The following is an 18,278-nucleotide window of genomic DNA, read 5'->3' as shown; positions in this document are numbered from 1 at the left end:
GTAACCGTACATTACATACTTAGCTGCCAAATTACAGCTTGCAAAACTTTTAAATTACCTTCTTTTAAAAGTGGGCGGTGCCATACCCATTGTCCAAAATTTTACTAATTTCCTATTCTGCGTCATAAGTTCAACTCACCTACCAAGTTTCATCGCTTTATCCGTCTTTGGTAATGAATTATGGCACTTTTTGGGTTTTTCGAAATTTTCGATATCGAAAGAGTGGGCGTGGTTATAGTCCGATTTCGTTCATTTTAAATAGCTATCTGAGATGAGTACCGAGGAACTTACGTACCAAATTTCATTAAGTTACCTCAAAATTTACTCAAGTTATCGTGTTTACGGACAGACGGATGGACGGACGGACATGGCTAAATGAATTTCTTTTTTCGCCCAGAACATTTTGATATATACAAGTCTATATCTATCTCGATTAATTTATGCCGTTACGGGATACCGTTATGCGAACAAAATTAATATACCCTGTGAGCTCTGCTCAGCTGAATATAACAAGTAAGAGAGTCTAAGTTCGTGTGAAACCGAACATTACATACCCAGCTGTGCACTTGAAACGCTGTTGTTGGAATATCAGTCAAATGTAGTTAACTACCATAGAGTTATTTCAAACTTTGTTACGGTTAAACCTTAAGGAAAAGTAGGCGTGGCCCTTAACCGTTTTTCTTTATCTTCACTCAGTCTATATAATTTGGCAAGGATAGTGTCTCTACAAAATTTCAATGTAACATCTTTAACGGCTTTTGATTTACGGCTTGTTAAACTTCCTAATTTTTTTCTAAAAATTTTTTAGAATATATGTTTTGCGTCATAAAACCAAAACACCTACGAAATTTCATTAGTTTAGCGGTATTCGTTTTTCAATTATTTCATTTTTTCCATTTTTCAAAATTTTTGATATCGAAAAAGTGGGCGTGATTATCGTCCGATTTCGCTCATTTTCTATACCAATCTATTCTGGGTCCAGATAAGCCCGTGTACCGCAATTGTGTGAAGATATCTCAATATTTGCTCAAGTTATCGTGTTAACGGACGCACAGACGGACGGACGGACATGGCTTAATCAAATTTTTTGTTCGGTGCTGATGATTTTAATATATGAAAGTCTATATCTATCTCAATTGCTTTATACTTGTACAATCAACCGTGATACAATCAAAATTATAATACCCTGTGTACAAGTACAGCTGGGTATAAAAACTCTAAAATTTGTTAAAATATCTTTTACTAAAATTTTTTTGTTCTGCTATTGATGTATAAAAAATAAATAAATAAATAAATGTAAGGCGCGATAACCTCCGAAGAGATCTAAGGCCGAGCTTCTCTTCCAATTTGCGTCGTGCTCCTCTTGATTTTTCCCTACAAATTGGCCGGACGGGACCTACATGTTTTATGCCGACTCCGAACGGCATCTGCAAGGCAGATGAGCTTTCACTGAGAGCTTTTCATGGCAGAAATACAATCGGAGCGCTTGCCAGACACTGCCGAGGGGCGACCCCGCTTAGAAAAATTTTCTTCTAATTGAAAAATCTTATTTCTAAAATTTTGATGTTGCTTTGCCCGGGAGTTGAACCCAGGGCATACGGTGTGATAGGCGGAGCACGCTACCATCACACCACGGTGGCCGCCGCTATTGATGTATAAGTCACATGTATTGACCTCGCTTAGTACCCAAGAGAGACAAAGAGTCTGTAAAGTTGCTCGTTATAAAGACGTGCTACAAATTTTAAGGACCTTTGTGTGCTGTGCACGATACGGTCTGGTTTGAGATGAGTGCTATTTGGTGTGACAGTAATGTAAAAAATACAATCACTCATTGTCGCGTTTATTTGTTTAAGATCAATAGGACGAGAATAGAGTAGAATTTGTATTAGAGTGCTGAAATAAAATTATAAGGTGGGTTTATCGAAGGCTGATTTAGCACGCATTCAATTCGGTGGCTTGACGTTGGTATGTGACGGGCAGAGTAGTTGGGGCGGACGGTATAGAGGATGATTGGTGGTAGGCAAGGTTTATCTTGAACATATCTGAATATGAGGAAGAATCGCGATGTCAGCAGCTGGGCATTGGTATGAAAGCGGACGCCAGCAGCTGATGGTTGTTGAAGCAAGGGAGGGTCTCGTGACGGCAACATCTGGCAAAAGATGAGCGCTAGTATGATAGCGGCAGCAGCAGTCGGATAGTGGGGCGACCAGCAGCGGCAATAGGGGACTAACCGCTTTGACTTACCTTGTGCAGCCGCGAATTGCTATAGGCAGGGTAATGATCTAAAGAAGACTGCGAGGACTCCCGTTAGTGCTGCAGTAAAGTGTACAATAAAGGCGCAATGGTAGTCCCTGGTGCTAACGCAATAGTCTACGGCCAAAGCGGATGAGAGGAGTCCACCTAGCCTTAAAAGTATCTGCCACTTTTCCACCCAGTGAGTGCCGAGGAAGGTATATAGCCGCAAGGCATTATGTGGAAGTCGTACCAAAAAACGCTACGTTAAAAAATTAAAAATTTCTAACAAAAAAGAAATACACAACTTTTATTTGAATAATGCCAGCCTATATTTGAGACTTTGACATAGGGATTTAAATAATTATAAATAGTAGGCCAGTAATTTTGCTTTCTCGCGAATATATGAAATTCATTCTTATACAGCTGGAAATCATCATACGAAGAGGGAGTGGTTGTGCAATGGGAACATATGCGAAATTAGTGTCCTTTCGCAGGGACTTCACAGTACTAAAAGCATAGCCACCATTCACGTTCCTCACGTACCCCAATAGAGCTGAATTTCTATGAAATATTTTTATAAGCTTGGCAGATTTATAATAGGCTTCTCTGTTTTCGCAGAAGCTTCTTTACTAACTTGACTTAGGTGTAAATATTATTGCGTTTACATGCCCAATTTTTCTCATGGTTCGCGATATGGAGTATGGGCTGTCCAACTTCGGACGCGCCAGCATTTGCACCAAGTTCTATTTTACTTGTGCTGACAGAAATAGATTAGATATGGAAGCACCTCTTTAAATTACGACATTTATTTGATAATAAATCGAAAGCTGTTCAAAAACAAATCGCTAACCTTTGATAAAATATCGATAGCTTTTCGATAACAAACCAATTTTCCTTTCCTCTCCTCTCCTTTCCTTCTCCATTAACTTATTCGCTGTCTGAAACTGAGATCAAAAAGCGCGACTCTCCTCCGTCCTACCTCAGGTATGCTCGCATACGGTGCTTACCATTTTGATTAAGGCCGTAGCGGTGAGTCTCGGTCGTATTTTTTCATAAAATCATTTACATTTTCATATAATCTCGAGAATATTCGACCGCGGCAATATACTGACCACATGAGTTGTTGCGCACCTATTACATCCGTGACGCTTGTACCTAAACTGTCGAATACAAACACTGAAAGAAATGGTGCAAGTAAAATCAACAAATCGGTTCTGTTGTTCTTGACTTTACGGAGATCCGGTGAAATTGATGGAATTATGGTTAATTCGACCGAGTTCTTTGTCAAGCGAACAAATTAGTTTAGTCATTTCAACAGAAGAGAAATTATCGCTCTTAAGTTAACAAAATTTGTAAAATTGACGGATTCCTAATCAATCTAACTAATTTTTTTGTTAACACAACTGATATCACTGGTCATTTCAACAGCGATCAACAGTCAATACCTGAGCAAATTTCAAAGAGAATTTTACGCTCACTGCGCTCTCTACTTTGTACTTATGTTTGCTGTGTATTATATGTATGCACATATTTACGTATGTATATGGCGGCCGCTGTGGTGTGATGGTAGCGTGCTACGCCTACCACACCGAAGAGCCTGGGTTCACACCCCGGACAAAGCAACATAAAAATTTTAGAAATAAGGTTTTTAAATTAGAAGAAAATTTTCTAAGCGAGGTAGCCCCTCGGCACTGTTCGGCAAGCACTCCGAGTGTATTTCTGCCATGACAAGATCTCAGTGAAAACTCATCTGCCTTGTAAATGCCGCAACATAGGTACTTTCGTACAAAGCTGTCGCAACAACTTTTTTTTTGTTCATTTGACTACTAAAACGGTCAATTACGAATCAACGATTTGTGCGCAGTTGTTTTAATATCTTGTTGCAATGGAAAACAATTGACAGAAATTTCGGTTGAATTCACCCGTATTTCGGTTGATTTTACCTGTTTTTTCTTTCAGTGTAAAAGGCAACGAAAATCCAGCGACCTGAAAGTTCAAGGGGTAAAAAAAATTATTTCTGAAACAGTCAGGCTAATAACACAAGGATCTAGTACCGAAACGTACCCAATTAATATCCGGCGAAGGGCTGCCCACATCCTAAACACCTTCCTTACGTCTCTGGATATGTTTCTGCTTCTACAACAAAAATAAAAACAAACAATTCAAATACAAAATCTAAGTGCAGGCCATCAAATCGTAGGCCGCTGGATGATTCCTACGTTCTTTATGCGGTGCTATGCGTAATGTTCCAGGCCAAGTGCATATAATTCCGCTACATGTTTATAAAGTGAGTCAAGTCACTTGGTCCAAGCCAGACACCGGCTAGCAGTTGTACATCATAAGAGTCACATGCTGCTGATCAAATGCGCTTAGCAAGTCCTTAAACAGGTTATGTAGGGGTAGGCTTTGCTTGGCAGTAACCTGCTCAATGGATATTAATGGGCGGATACTTGCACGGAAGTATCCTGAGGAAATAAGCTGCTTGTACCGCATCCATAGTGAATTGCAATAAAAACGCATTTCTCACTTTAGTGGACTTCTATACTGAGACCCTAAATAGAAGTCCTCTCCTTTAGTATGTACCTAGCTAAAATTCCGGAAATACAAATGTACAGGTCTTCCAATGTTAAAGTAGCCACAAAAGCAACATTAAAAATCATTTTCAAAATTCATCAGCATTAAATGAGCCTTAGTGTGAAAACTACTCACCTTCTATCTATCTTTTCTTTCGTCTTTAACACAAAATTGCTATTCGTCTCACCTGCAGCCGTATTTTTCTATTCACAACTTGTGACTTTTCAGCCATTAAATTGCGCTATTGTCACACAATTCTCGTCGGTCTCCGCTTCCGCAAATCTTCATTTTACTATTTGATAACCAAAAAAAAAAAAACGGAAAGAACGTCCTTCAGCGCGTCACAGGTTTGTGCGACACTCTACGTATAGCCAATGTGCATGGCTGGTCTGGGAGTGTGGCCTTCATCGGCCAGTGACTGTAGCAGCGCTGGCATTGTCACAAAAAGCTTTTTGTTAAATTTGAATTGCCTAATTAAGCATTTGCTGTTCTCTGCCGAATAAAAACACTCACTTCACAATTTTTTCATTCGCATTCCACGTTGCATGAATGGTTGAGGTTTTTCTGCTATTGCACACACACACACATACATACATACTCGCATTTGAATAATATTTATCTTAGCTATACTAATTTTTTTCTCATACTAATTAATTTTTTCACTTTCTCTCTATTATTTTGCGTTGTTGCGCTGCTATTTGCAGGTCCTGAAGATGTCCTGAAATTTCTAGGAAACGAAAGTGTCGTGGATCATTTCAAGCTTGTCACAAAGGATGGCAACAGTCTGCTCGTTGGTGCCAGGTGAGTAAACAAAACGATTTTTATGTTCTTACATATATCTGAAACTACAAGTCATATACAAATAAACTATAACAGCAACAACAATGCGCATAGCCATCATTGCATCACAAACTCTATATGTCAAGTGGTGCTGTTGAGTGCTGTACACCCACTCACCCAGAGTAAGCCAAGTGGCGCAACGTACTATGCAGCAGCATAATAAAAGTAAGAAATAGTAGGTTAACAAAAGTGTTCGTTCGCTTCGTAAATAAAGTAAAAGCAGAATGAAAGAAAAATGTCAAAAAAGTGGGAAAACAGGAAGGTACTTGAAAAGTAACAGCATGCCTAGCGTAGGTGCGTCTGTTGTCCGGCACATAGTGAGTTGAGCACAGGTTGCTGAAGGCTGTAAAAGTGGCAGCTAGCCCAAGTCCGGTATGAACTTTTGTTCTGTTGCTTGTCAAATCTATGCTCTGCTGTCATATACATTAGCCACCTGCATGCAGGTCTAGTGCCTGCGATTTCTTCTCTACGCAGCTTGTATGTAAATATAGAGTAGGATGGAGGGATGCGACGGTTACACTTGCATAACTTTATATATTGTAAAGGCGCTGTTGTTCCTATTTTTTGTACTTGTTCGGCATTTATTATCGTGTCGCTGTGTATGAAGTTGTTTTTTAAATTTAGTTCTATAGAGGAAGATATACATACACGAATAAGAAGGTAAAGCCTGCCCCGAAAATCCAAAAAAGAGAAGGTGATGCCTCACAAGAACGCCATTTATAAGTATTTATCATATGTTATTCTGTCTTTCCAGAACTACCCGCGTATGCATTTTTTCTGCTTCTTCTTTTTCAACTTATTGTTCTTTTCCTTCCTAAATTTTTACTTTTCTTATTCTTATTTTACTTCTTCTTTTTTTTCTCTTCTTTACCTTCATCTGTTTCTTCTCTCTTTAAAGATTGTCTGCTAGGTCTTCACCTCTTTAACCTTTTTCTAATTCTTCTCCGTTCACCTCCGTCCCCCTTCCTCTTGCTCTTATCTTTACTCTTTATCTTCGTTTTTTTCATCGTTCTCTTTTTATTTCTGTATCTTCCTTCCTCTTCTTCCTTTCTCTCTTCCTCTTTTTTTACTTTCTACTTTTTTCTTCTTTCTCGTCTAATCTTCCTTGTCTTTACCGCCTTATATTTCTTCTTCTCTTTAGTCATTTTCTGCCAATACTCTACCTCGTTATCCTTTTCCTTCTGATTTTTCTTCTCCGTCCACCCCAATTTTCCTTCCTCCTGTTTTTCTGGTTCAGTTTTATTTTTCCTTTCAATTTCACTTGCTTCCTGTCCTCGTTTTCCCGTCATTTTTGCACTTTCTTTTCTTCGTATCTTTCTCCTTTTTATTTGTCTTCCTCGCTTTCTTTCCATACCTCTTCTTCCGATTTCCGTTCCTGTTCCTTTTATTCTTCCTCTCACTGTGTCTCTTCTTATTATTCTTTCTCTTGCTGTTCCTCCTTCCTTCCCTCGACCTCTTCTCAACATATTCCCCTCCATTTCTGTCTTTCTCATCCATTTTCCGTTCCTCTTGCTCTCACACTTCCTTTCCTTGTCCCTGTCCTACTCCTTCACCCTCTTTCCTTCTTCCTATTTCCCCTAACTCTCTTTATCTCCTACTTTGTAGTTTTTCTTATTCAAACTTCTATACGTGAAATAACGTGTTTGCCTCCTCGCTCCTTGCGATTGTGTTCAATGCAGATCAAAGCAATGGGTTTACCTATAAGATAAGGGCAAGTTAGATACCGTCTGTGCAATCGGTCACCCCATTCTATAAGTGTAAGAAAATAAATGACACTCTGAGAATCAGAGATTGAATCGAAGGACTATAACAATAAGGACTATAATAATAAGGTTAACAGTTTTAGCAATGATATCGGCCGATAGAGATGGCAGCTTCGTCTTGGGGGAAAACTACCTGCGTTGGTTGTATTAGGGCTAAGGAAACCTCCATTGCCTCATGAGTGTGTTGTTCTATACAAGTTAGACCACATGCTGCTGACGAAATGATATGCAGTGCTGAGTTTAATGAACGGTCTTACATGAACTGTGTTTTAACGTTTGAGCAGGGATACGACAGATTGCAAAACTACTGGACATTCTTTATGATCGCTGAGGTCATTTTGCGCAATGTGGCTGTTGACGATGCTGTTCGCAGTTGTGTAAAGGCCACAGCTCGAGGAGCATGTAACTCAAGGTTTGGAAGAGCATCTTCGATCTTATTCATATTAAGTTCATGGTTAAAGAAGGTAGTTAGTTGGCAATATCAGAGCTATCCAGCTTCCGAAAGAACAGCCGATGCGATATACCCCGTTCAACTTCGGAGAAAATAGTGTTTAATCTTTAGAGCTCCATCCTAAAAGAGACATCCCATATTAGCCAGCACTTCTGCACTTCCACTTGCAACATCACCGTTACTTGCGCTGTCATTTGCTTCGTTCGTTAGGTTGTCGCTTATTTACCTACAACTCTGCTTATAACTTTTTGTGCTCATTCCTTCAGTTCGCTAACATTTGTGTTGCCACTCAAGAATTGCCAACGTAACGAAGCGACTGCATCATGACGTTGCCACATATTTTTTCTGTTTACCAAGATGTTGGCTACCTCATTTCTTTTGTGTCTTATTTATTGTTAACTCTTTTGCATTTCTTTTTTTTAACACTTCTTGCTTTTATTTTTCAGCCTGTCCAAGAGTTGTTATGAAAGTTTTTTTCAAAGTGAGATTTATGTAGAATCTCAAGTGACGTTATGTTTACTGAAGATGTACATTTTTTTTTGCAAAAATAGCCAAAAGTAAGTGACATATATGCACATTAGGGTGGGTCGATTTGTATGGAAGACAGTTAACCGATATCGCGCCAACTACTTTTCGACAGGATTTGGGCTCAGGAAAAAAAATTTCCACTACGCATAGCAAAAAAAATAATTTTGGAGCCTGCGAAATTTCATTTTTTTGACTATTTTCGACTTTGATTTTTAAGGTTTTTTTTTCATGTCCTACTAAAAAAATGTTCATATGTATACCCTGTCCGACCGAAAAAGGCAAACAAATGAAATTTCGCAGGCTCGAAAATTATTTTTTTGGGTATGCGTAGTGGAACATTTTTTTCCTGAGCCCAAATCCTATCGAAAAATCGATGGCGCGATATCGGTTAATAAATCGACCCAGTCTAATGCACACAACCATATATATGATACTATAAATTAGGGTGGAGCAAAAGATGTTCTCATTAGCATACGCACTTAAAAATTTTAGTGAATAGATTTCCCAAAAAAGGTAGAGCTCAAATTAAATTTTCTTCTATCACATTCGGGTCTCTATACACTTACTTACTTAGTTAATTAACGCTTAACCGTTTAAATGGTTATGGCGCGCCAGTCGCTTCTTCGCTCGGCTAACTGGCGCCAAGTGGTCACACGAAGAGTATTTAGATCTATGCCTTGATAGAAATTACGCCATAATCCAACTTATGGGTATATATGGCTGCGCCACAAAGGGACTTACCCAGCAGGTTGGTCTGTATCGCGGTAGGCATGCCTATGCTTGTCTTAAGAAGCGACTAAAACTCACAGATCTAGAAAGCCAAATAAAAGTCATTATCGAAAACCTTCGGAGAGTGTTTTTTAAGCTTATAGAAGTTGCAGAAGAAAAGGAAATGGGTAATGAATTTTGTTTTTACTCGTTGTAAGTGAAGTACGTGACGTACACAGAAGGAAGAAAATCGACTACCTTGGGTGTGGTGATTAAAGAGAATTAATGAACAGAATGTTTGAGCGTAATTCATTTGCCAAATCTGTGACACGAACCGATAACAAATATTCAGGAAATCAAATCAATCATCGCAATACATAAAAGGGGCTAGGCAAAGTTTCTAAATTAATAGAAAAATAAATCGTAATCTCGCATTAAAACCAAAAAAATATATAGAGATATATTAAGAGTCACTAATAGTTAGAAACGATTCACGTCCTGTTAAGTTCGATATAAAAATCGTAAACAATTAAAAGGCGTGTGTGCCACATACTCATGAAGTTCGTTGTGTAAACATACAGATGTACAAGTAGAAAGAACACAAATTGATTTAAAAAATCGATAACTTTCGATAGTAAATCGACAACAAAGTGATAACTTGGCGATAAAAACTTATAACTAATCGTAAATGTTTATTATCGAAAACAAATTTATAATATTTCGATAAACAATCGGAAATTTCTTTATACCACGCCCATAACATGTGGATAGCTACGCGATAACTCGTTAAAAAGAAATGCATAGTACGCCCATAACTCGTCGATAAGGTTTGTTATCGATAGCAAGCCTCTAAACCTTCGATAACAAATGGAAAAAACGCACTACGGTTTTAGTTTCTTATTTCTTTATTCTCTCGTATTTCTTTTCCTTCCACTCTTCTTCCAAATATTATGCCTAGAATTACCCCACACTTTCTTTCTGTATTCCCCCATTCAGCATACCAATCCCACATAGTATTACGCTTACACTTACGTTCTATATTCCTGTAGAGGTTTTGGTATTCCGGCAGAAAACAAACGAATGAACAAATTATAGGCCCGATTTGGCTCCGAAGATATTTAGGCCGAGCTTCTTTCTCGATTTGCGTCGTTCTCTTCTTAAATTTTTCCTACAAATTGGCGAGACGGAACCGACATGTTTTACGCCGACTCAGAACGACAGCTGCAAGGCAGATGCATTTTCATTCAGAAGTAGAAATACACTCGGAGTGTTTGCCAAATCACTGCCGAGCGGCGACCCCGCTTAGAATAACTTCTTTCTAATTAAAAAAAACTGTTTTGCAATTTTTTGATGTTGCTTTGCCTAGAGCTTAAAACCAAGATCTTCCGTGCAATAACCGGAGCACGCTAGCACCGCACCACGATTACAGAAGTTGATGAAAATAAGATCCTATTTATTTTCGTTCCACCTTAATGTTAGAATAATACAAGTCATAACTACGGCTGCATACAACATAATTTCCGTTAGAATTTGTATATTTTTTTATTTTTATTTTTTATTCATTCACATCCTGCAGCAAAAATAGAAGACAGTCACACAAAGCGACAGTTTCGAACTACACGTTTAATGACTACCTCCGAACTGGTGTCAATAGTTTGCAAAGCGGGGGAGTTGGTTAATAAACGCATACCAACAGCGCTTTTTGTCTGGGGGCTATGCGTACTTAAATTAATTAGTGAAAGGATGCAATAATTTTAGAGTCACCAACGATTGACAAGTTAGGGATGCGTTACAAAGGTCTGGAGAGGTCGGGCAATTGTCATTTCGCTGGATATCACAACGTTAAAAGTGTCAGTGGAAAGCACTGCGAGGCGACAAAATTGGAACTAGTACCATCTCTTAATACGATAGTTCTGCGCTGGTTCGGAACAAGTGCGATTCGCTGCAGGGCATATACAAATCGGCCACAATAACTCACCGCCTGAAAGACTTTGCAAATTGTAGCAGCTTCTCTTGTTGGCATGCCGACTTGGCGTAGATTTTGTTATATTTAATTGTATTCAAAAGGAGAAAATTGAAATTTTAAAAGTTAGAAATGTTAACACAAAAAGTTCCACGACATTATTTTAGAATTATGTATTGCTCTTATTTTTGTGTGTTTTCGAGTTGTGTTCGCTTTTACTAAACTTTCATTTTGTGTATTAGTTAATTTCAGTGGAGGTGTATTCAGTTTTAAGGTAATTTCCTGTGAGTAGGAAAGTTCATTTCCAAAAGGGGAAACTGCTTATTTGTACTGAATTAAAAACGTAAAGGACGAAATGCGAACAAATCAAATATTAGTAGACAATGTTGTCTAATATGTGTAATTATGTGGGTACTAAAGGTTGTTTTATGTTAGGGCAAAATGGCAACTTTGTCTACGAAATCAACTCGCCAGAAGATTAAGCGGCCGACGTATAGTCTTTTTTTATAACAAACCAGAAGAGAAATTTAAACACAGCCCATGCCATGACTGCAAAATCATAATTGAGTAAACTCAATGCTAGGCTGGTAGTCTTGTATTTGCTTCCATACGAGCAGGGTAGAACTTCTCCCACGGGTTGAAGTTTATCGACTTCACCCTGGCTTATATATGGTCATCCGTAGTACTAGGTTTCAGTTTCGAAAGGTCAAACAAGGTTCTTAATTATACGTGGCAAAATAACACGACGGTAATTTTATGACGTCGTAATCGACCGCAGTCTCTGTTGTGGATGTACGAAACCCACTAGGCTCGATCCATTATCTTATGACAGCGTAGATACGCACATAACCCAATACAGGGAAGAAAGTGTACAATAGAACTTTTTGGTGCATAGTTTCTTGAGCAAAAAAAAGAGTGATGAGTTTTCTACTCTGTTCTCTATGAACAATAGTATACCTATGAATCTAACTGAGCGGTGAAAGCACATTTCTCGCTCATTTCGTACCAACGCTGCTGATGTCATAGGAATTCATAAAGCCAAATTACTGAAAAGTTTACCCGAAATGAGACCTCGATGTGATCCTGATATTGTTCCGCATCGATCCTGAAATAGTTTCGAAATTATTACAAAACAAGTAAGGAAGGCTAAGTTCGGGTGTAACCGAACATTACATACTCAGCTGAGAGCTATGGAGACAAAATAAGGGAAACACTGGAATGTGTTTGTATGACATGTGTATCAAATGGAAGGTATTAAAGAGTATTTTAAGAGGGAGTGGGCAATAGTTCTATAGGTGGACGCCATTTAGGGATATCGGCATAAAGGTGGACCAGGGCTGACTCTAGAATTCCTTTGTACGATATGGGTATCAAATGAAAGGTGTTAATGAGTATTTTAAAAGGGAGTGAGCCTTAATTCTGTAGGTGGACGCCTTTTCCAGATATCGCCATAAGACCAGGGGTGACTCTATAATGTGTTTGTACGATATGGGTTTCAAATTAAAGGTATTAATGAGGATTTTAAATGGGAGTGTGGTAGTTGTATATGTGAAGGCGTTTGCGAGATATCGACCAAAATGTGGACCAGGGTGACCCAGAACATCATCTGTCGGGTACCGCTAAATTATTTTTATGTTTAATACCACGAACAGTATTCCTGCTATGATTCCAAGAGCTTTTGATTTCGCCCTGCAGAACTTTTTCATTCTTCTTAATATGGTAGGTGTCACACCCATTTTACAAAGTTTTTTTTCTAAAGTTATATTTTGCGTCAATAAACCAATCTAATTTCCATGTTTCATCCCTTTTTTCGTATTTGGTATAGAATTATGGCATTTTTCGTAATTTTGGAAATCGAAAAAGTGGGCGTGGTCATAGTCGGATTTCGGCCATTTTTATACCAATACAAAGTGAGTTGAGATAAGTACGTGAACTGAGTTTAGTAAAGGTATATCCATTTTTGCTCAAGTTATCGTGTTAACGGCCGAGCGGAAGCACAGGCGGTCGACTGTGTATAAAAACTGGGCGTGGCTTCAACCGATTCCGCCCTTTTTCACAGAAATCAAGTATCGTCCTAGAATCTAAGCCCCTACCAAATTTCACAAGGATTTTAAATTTTTGTTCGACTTATGGCATTAAAAGTATCCTAGACAAATTAATTTTTGTTAAAATTTGACTTTAAAAAAGTTTTTTTTTTTTAAGTAGGCGTGGTCGTTCTCCGATTTTGCGAATTTTTATTAAGCATACATATAGTAATAGAAGTAACGTTCCTGCCAAATTGCATCATGATATCTTCAACGACTGCCAAATTACAGCTTGCAAAACTTTTAAATTACCTTCTTTTAAAAGTGGGCGGTGCCACGCCCATTGTTCAAAGTTTTACTAATTTTCAATTCTGCGTCATAAGTTCAACTCACCTACCAAGTTTCATGGCTTTGTCCGTCTTTGGTAATGAATTATCGCACTTTTTGTGTTTTTCGATATCGAAAAAGTGGGCGTGGTTATAGTCCGATTTCGTTCATTTTAAATAGCGATCTGAGATGAGTGCCCAGAAACCCGTCCCAAATTTCATCAAGATACCTCAAAATTTACTCAAGTTATCGTGTTAACGGACGGACGGACATGGCTCAATCAAATTTTTTTCGATACTGATGATTTTGATATATGGAAGTCTATTCTATCTCGAATCTTTTATACCTTTACAACCAACCGTTATCCAATCAAAGTTATACTCTGTGAGCTCAATCTCGAAATGATCCTGAAATTGCTCCGAATTAAAATAGTCTCGAAATGAATCCAAAAATATTCCCGAAGTGAACCGGAACTGATCACCAAATTGATCCGAGACAGTCTTTAAATGATTCAGACGTTTTCTCCAAACGATACCTAGTATAATCCCGATGTAATCCTAAAATTTTTGCGAATTGGTCTCGATTCCAAAAATGGTCCCGATGGTAAAACTGTCCAAAAAATGTACCGGAAACATACTCCAAATGATCCTAAAGTTTTTTTTGAAATGGTACCTAAAATAATCCCGAAGTTATTCTAAAATTGTTCCAAATTGGTTCCGAAATAGTCTTCAAATTATGCAAAATATCCCGAACTTATCCCGAAATAGTCTCGAAATGTTACCTATAATAATTCCTAAAATTGTTCCGAACTGATCGCGAAAATCCTCAAAATGATTCAGAAAATAATCTCACAGTGAAACTGAAATGATCCTGCCTTGCATTGGTTTCGAAATAGTTCCGAAACGAGTCTGAGGTTTTTTCAAAATGCTATCTAAAATGATCCCGAAATGATCCTGAAATTGTTCGAAATTGGTTCGACAATAGTCTTGAAATGATTCCGAAAGTGATCCAGAAATTGCTTCAAAACTGCACCGCAATAGTTTATAAATTATCTTTAAATAATGTCCACGAAACAGTTCAGAAGTAGCCCCGGATTTTACTAAAAGATCTAGTGTGTATTTTTGTTGTACGATGTTCTAGTGGAAAAAAAACGACTAAGTCCCACATTTACTGTCGCTTTTTTCTTCATCGCATTTTCAGGGATCTTTTACGGGTATGTTTATAAGTTTCGCTTTTATTAAATTTTAATTCAAAACCCATTTTTGCTGACGACCCTTCATATGTAAGCTGTGAAATACCGAAGCCCAAAGTGCCTTGGGCTTTATCAGTACAGCTTCAAAACTGATACTAAAAACATTTATTTATTTATTTAACCGGAGATTGGTCACCCTGTGTTTGCGAAAATGAAAATGTCAAAAAAATATTTCTGAAAAAATACTGCCCTCTTGTTAAAATCTAATTTAACTAGCGATGATGAAAACGGTCCTAACTGCCGCTTTAACTGTGGGTTTGTCACCCTGTGTTAGTTAAAACAAAAATGTCAAATAAAGTTTTCTCAAAGATTGCTGTCCTCTATTTAAGTCACGATTCACTACGGATGATGAAAACGGCCATAAGGGCCGATTCCGCTAGATGTTGGACACCCTGTGTTGATGACAGTGAAAATCTCAAATAAAGCTTTCTGAAACATTTTTATCCTCCAGTTAAATTCCACCCAAAGTAGGCCTTTCAAATAGCTTCATTTGATATTTTCGATTTCACCAACACAGGGTGATAAACGCCCTGTTAAATCGATAACTGTGAATATTATATAGAACAAATCCCCAAAATGTATTCTGAATGCACGAAGACGAAAAAAAAGTTGATATTTGTTTACACTTTAACTGACAGTCAATACTACAGCTAGCATGGTGAAAACGAGATAACTTACAGATAAGTGACTAACTGAAGATCGTGAAAACGGCCCTAAGTGAATTTAACTAGAATGCTTGCAAGCAAGTAGCATAAATAAATGTGTACATACTTGGCATGTTACATGTTACAACAACAAAAAAGCAATAATATCTACATATGTAGAACATTCATTGCTTAGTAAATTTCATTTTTTATTTCTCTTGGCACTTTGTGATTTGATTTTATGTTTTTGTGATTATTTTTTGTCACGAAACAGAAATGCTAACAATTTAATGCCCTATATTTGCTCAAAGTAAGTATGACTGCATATGTTTTCATGTTAGTATGTCAGTCGAAGGGTGAAAGACATGAATTTTTAAAAGCAGCTCTTACTCGCTTGGCAGCAACATATGATTATGGAGTTAAAAAAGCACTGATAAACGAGCACGATTGAGTCGTTAGGAGTGGCAAAAGCAGCTGGGAGAATTTGTTTTCTGGTTTGCTGTTGTTGGGGTGTTCTTGCTATAAAAACAACAAACAAAGTTAACATTTTAAAGGCATGGCTCATATAAGAGATGAGAATGTGGGTGTGTTTGTGCATTCGTGAAAAAGCGAAGTGTTTCGATACATCGATGAGTTATCGATTTGTTAGAGAAGTTTAATCAATTTGCTGTCGATTAAAGACGTTGATATGTAGCATCACCCTCAAGAGAGTATGGTGCAGACCATATTTTCCATGCTTACAGTATTAGTGATCGCTCGGAATTCAAACAACATCGGCTTACCTACAGAATCATTTTCGTAAGGAGCTGGACAATCGTACATTAAGTATCCCCCATGTCCTGGTATCAATTTGATGGTGATACTGAAAGGCTTATATTCTTATAAACAGTGGTGTTGAAAACCCTCTGTAAATTTTATTTTGAATATCGAACATTTTCAAACATCCATAGCACTCTGTACTATATTGCATGTAGCATACAAGCTGCGCACCGAAAGGGTTGACATCGCGTACTAACTAAAAATACAAGAACATCCTTAAAATAAATAAAAAAAAAAAATAGTAAGATGAAAATTTGGTTGAAAAGATTTTCGTTTTGGCAAAGTGACAGTAATGAATGTTGACCTGATTACAGTTGAGTGACATTTCGTTATGCGCTTGCAAACATATGACGAAGCAAATGCAAGTTTAATGGTTGAAAGCTTGACACAGGATATATATACATATCAATATATATGTATGTATATATAGCAGCGAACAGAAAAATAGCAGTTGCATTTTTATTTTTTTCAAATTTCGTCAATAAAATTCTTCGAAAATAATGGTATCAAAAGAAATTTACTGAGGCTGAAATCAAACTGAAGCTATGCAAGTCAATCTCAAAAACTTTTTGGAAAAATTCGAAAGTTCAAACAAAGTTAACGAAAACTTCGAACTTATTTTTTTGAGCTCTCGGCTTTTGTAATGCCAGTCTCAAAAACGTTTTCGAAAAATTCGTACAGATATGACGAAAATGTCTAATTATTTATTTAGGGTATTTTGTATCTTTTTGAGTGTGCGGTTTAAGTTTTAGTTTAGCAAAATACATTTTCTTTCGAAGGTTTGAGGTAGATTTTTGACAATTTTTTTTCCGAACGGTGTTTCAGGTTTTCTTTCTTTCAAAAATGTTTGAAGGAAAATCTAAAAAACCTTTTGGGAAAAAATTTTTAAAAATCAACGCAAATTTTGATAGAATTATAACTTGTTTTTAGTTAGACTAAAATGGAATTGGCGACCACCGTGGTGTGATGGTAGCGTGCTCCGCCTACCACACCGTATGCCCTGTGTTCAAACCCCGGGCAAAGCAACATCAAAATTTTAGAAATAAGATTTTTCAATTAGAAGAAAATTTTTCTAAGCGGAGTCGCCCCTCGGCAGTGTTTGGCAAGCGCTCCGGGTGTATTTCTGCCATGAAAAGCTCTCAGTCAAAACTCATCTGCCTTGCAGATGCCGTTCGGAGTCGGCATAAAACTTGTAGGTCCCGTCCGGCCAATTTGTAGGGAAAATCAAGAGGAGCACGACGCAAATTGGAAGAGAAGCTCGGCCTTAGATCTCTTCGGAGGTTATCGCGCCTTACATTTATTTTTATTTTTAAGATGGACTGTGATAAGAACTGCATACTCAAAAAAAAAAATTCGAAAATTTCAAATAAAAAGTTCGAAATTTTTTAAAAATTTTCTCGAATTTTGAAATTTTTGCGAAAACGTTTTTGAGTTTGGCTTACATAGTTTCGTTCCGAGAATTCCAAATAAAATGCTCAAAAATTTCGAATCCTTTCGGAAACATATTTTAAAATATGAAATTTCATTAACTAATTTTGTTAGCCTCTGCTGTTTTTCTGTTCGCTGCTGTAAGTGTAAGTAGAAAGCAACTTACTTATTAGTACATTGCTGCTTCCACTTGTGTTTTTGGCGGTATGTATCTTTGCGAGAATAAGCCAACTGTGAATGATTCTCATTTTCTCGGAAATGGTCTAAAAAGCAATCATCAAAGGCAAGTAAGCACTTGAGTTGAGTTTTTTCGCTTTGCTTTTGGCTACTTTTTGGCTTTTTTGGGGATATACTAATGTACAAGTTATCACTGGTTGCTTTATACTGATAAGAAACTTTTTTACAGGATAAATTGGCCTTTTCCTTGTTTAGACTGAAATTGCTCACAGATGTTGCTTCAAGCTCACTTTTGTTACATTAGAGGGGTGGAACGATGCCAATATATTAAAATGCTTAGTTTAAGACTTAGTTAGCCAAGAGGACATGTTCAAAACTATGGTTCTAGGGGAGCTTCAGTTCATCGATAAAATTTCAAATTCGTAACAATATTAACAAATGAGCTATCCTCCAGACTCTCGAGTTGTTAGGTATATTGGCGTAATTTAGAATTAATGGAGCCCCGCCAAGCTAACGAGCGATTCAACCACTATATTCTTTCGGAA

At 37.5% G+C, this 18,278-nt stretch overlaps 1 protein-coding gene across 1 annotated transcript in view; it reads left to right on the top strand.

Annotated features, from left to right (window-relative positions):
* Positions 1–18,278, top strand: part of Sema1a (semaphorin 1a) — a 678,660-nt gene that overhangs the window by 414,163 nt on the left and 246,219 nt on the right. The window contains 1 exon segment of the mRNA XM_067764629.1: positions 5,514–5,610. Within this exon segment, the coding sequence (XP_067620730.1) occupies positions 5,514–5,610 (97 nt within the window).

The sequence above is a fragment of the Eurosta solidaginis genome, chromosome 2 (assembly GCF_040869045.1).
Source record: "Eurosta solidaginis isolate ZX-2024a chromosome 2, ASM4086904v1, whole genome shotgun sequence".
In the NCBI taxonomy this organism is placed as follows: domain Eukaryota; kingdom Metazoa; phylum Arthropoda; class Insecta; order Diptera; family Tephritidae; genus Eurosta; species Eurosta solidaginis.
This window is presented reverse-complemented; position numbering and strand designations above follow the sequence as displayed.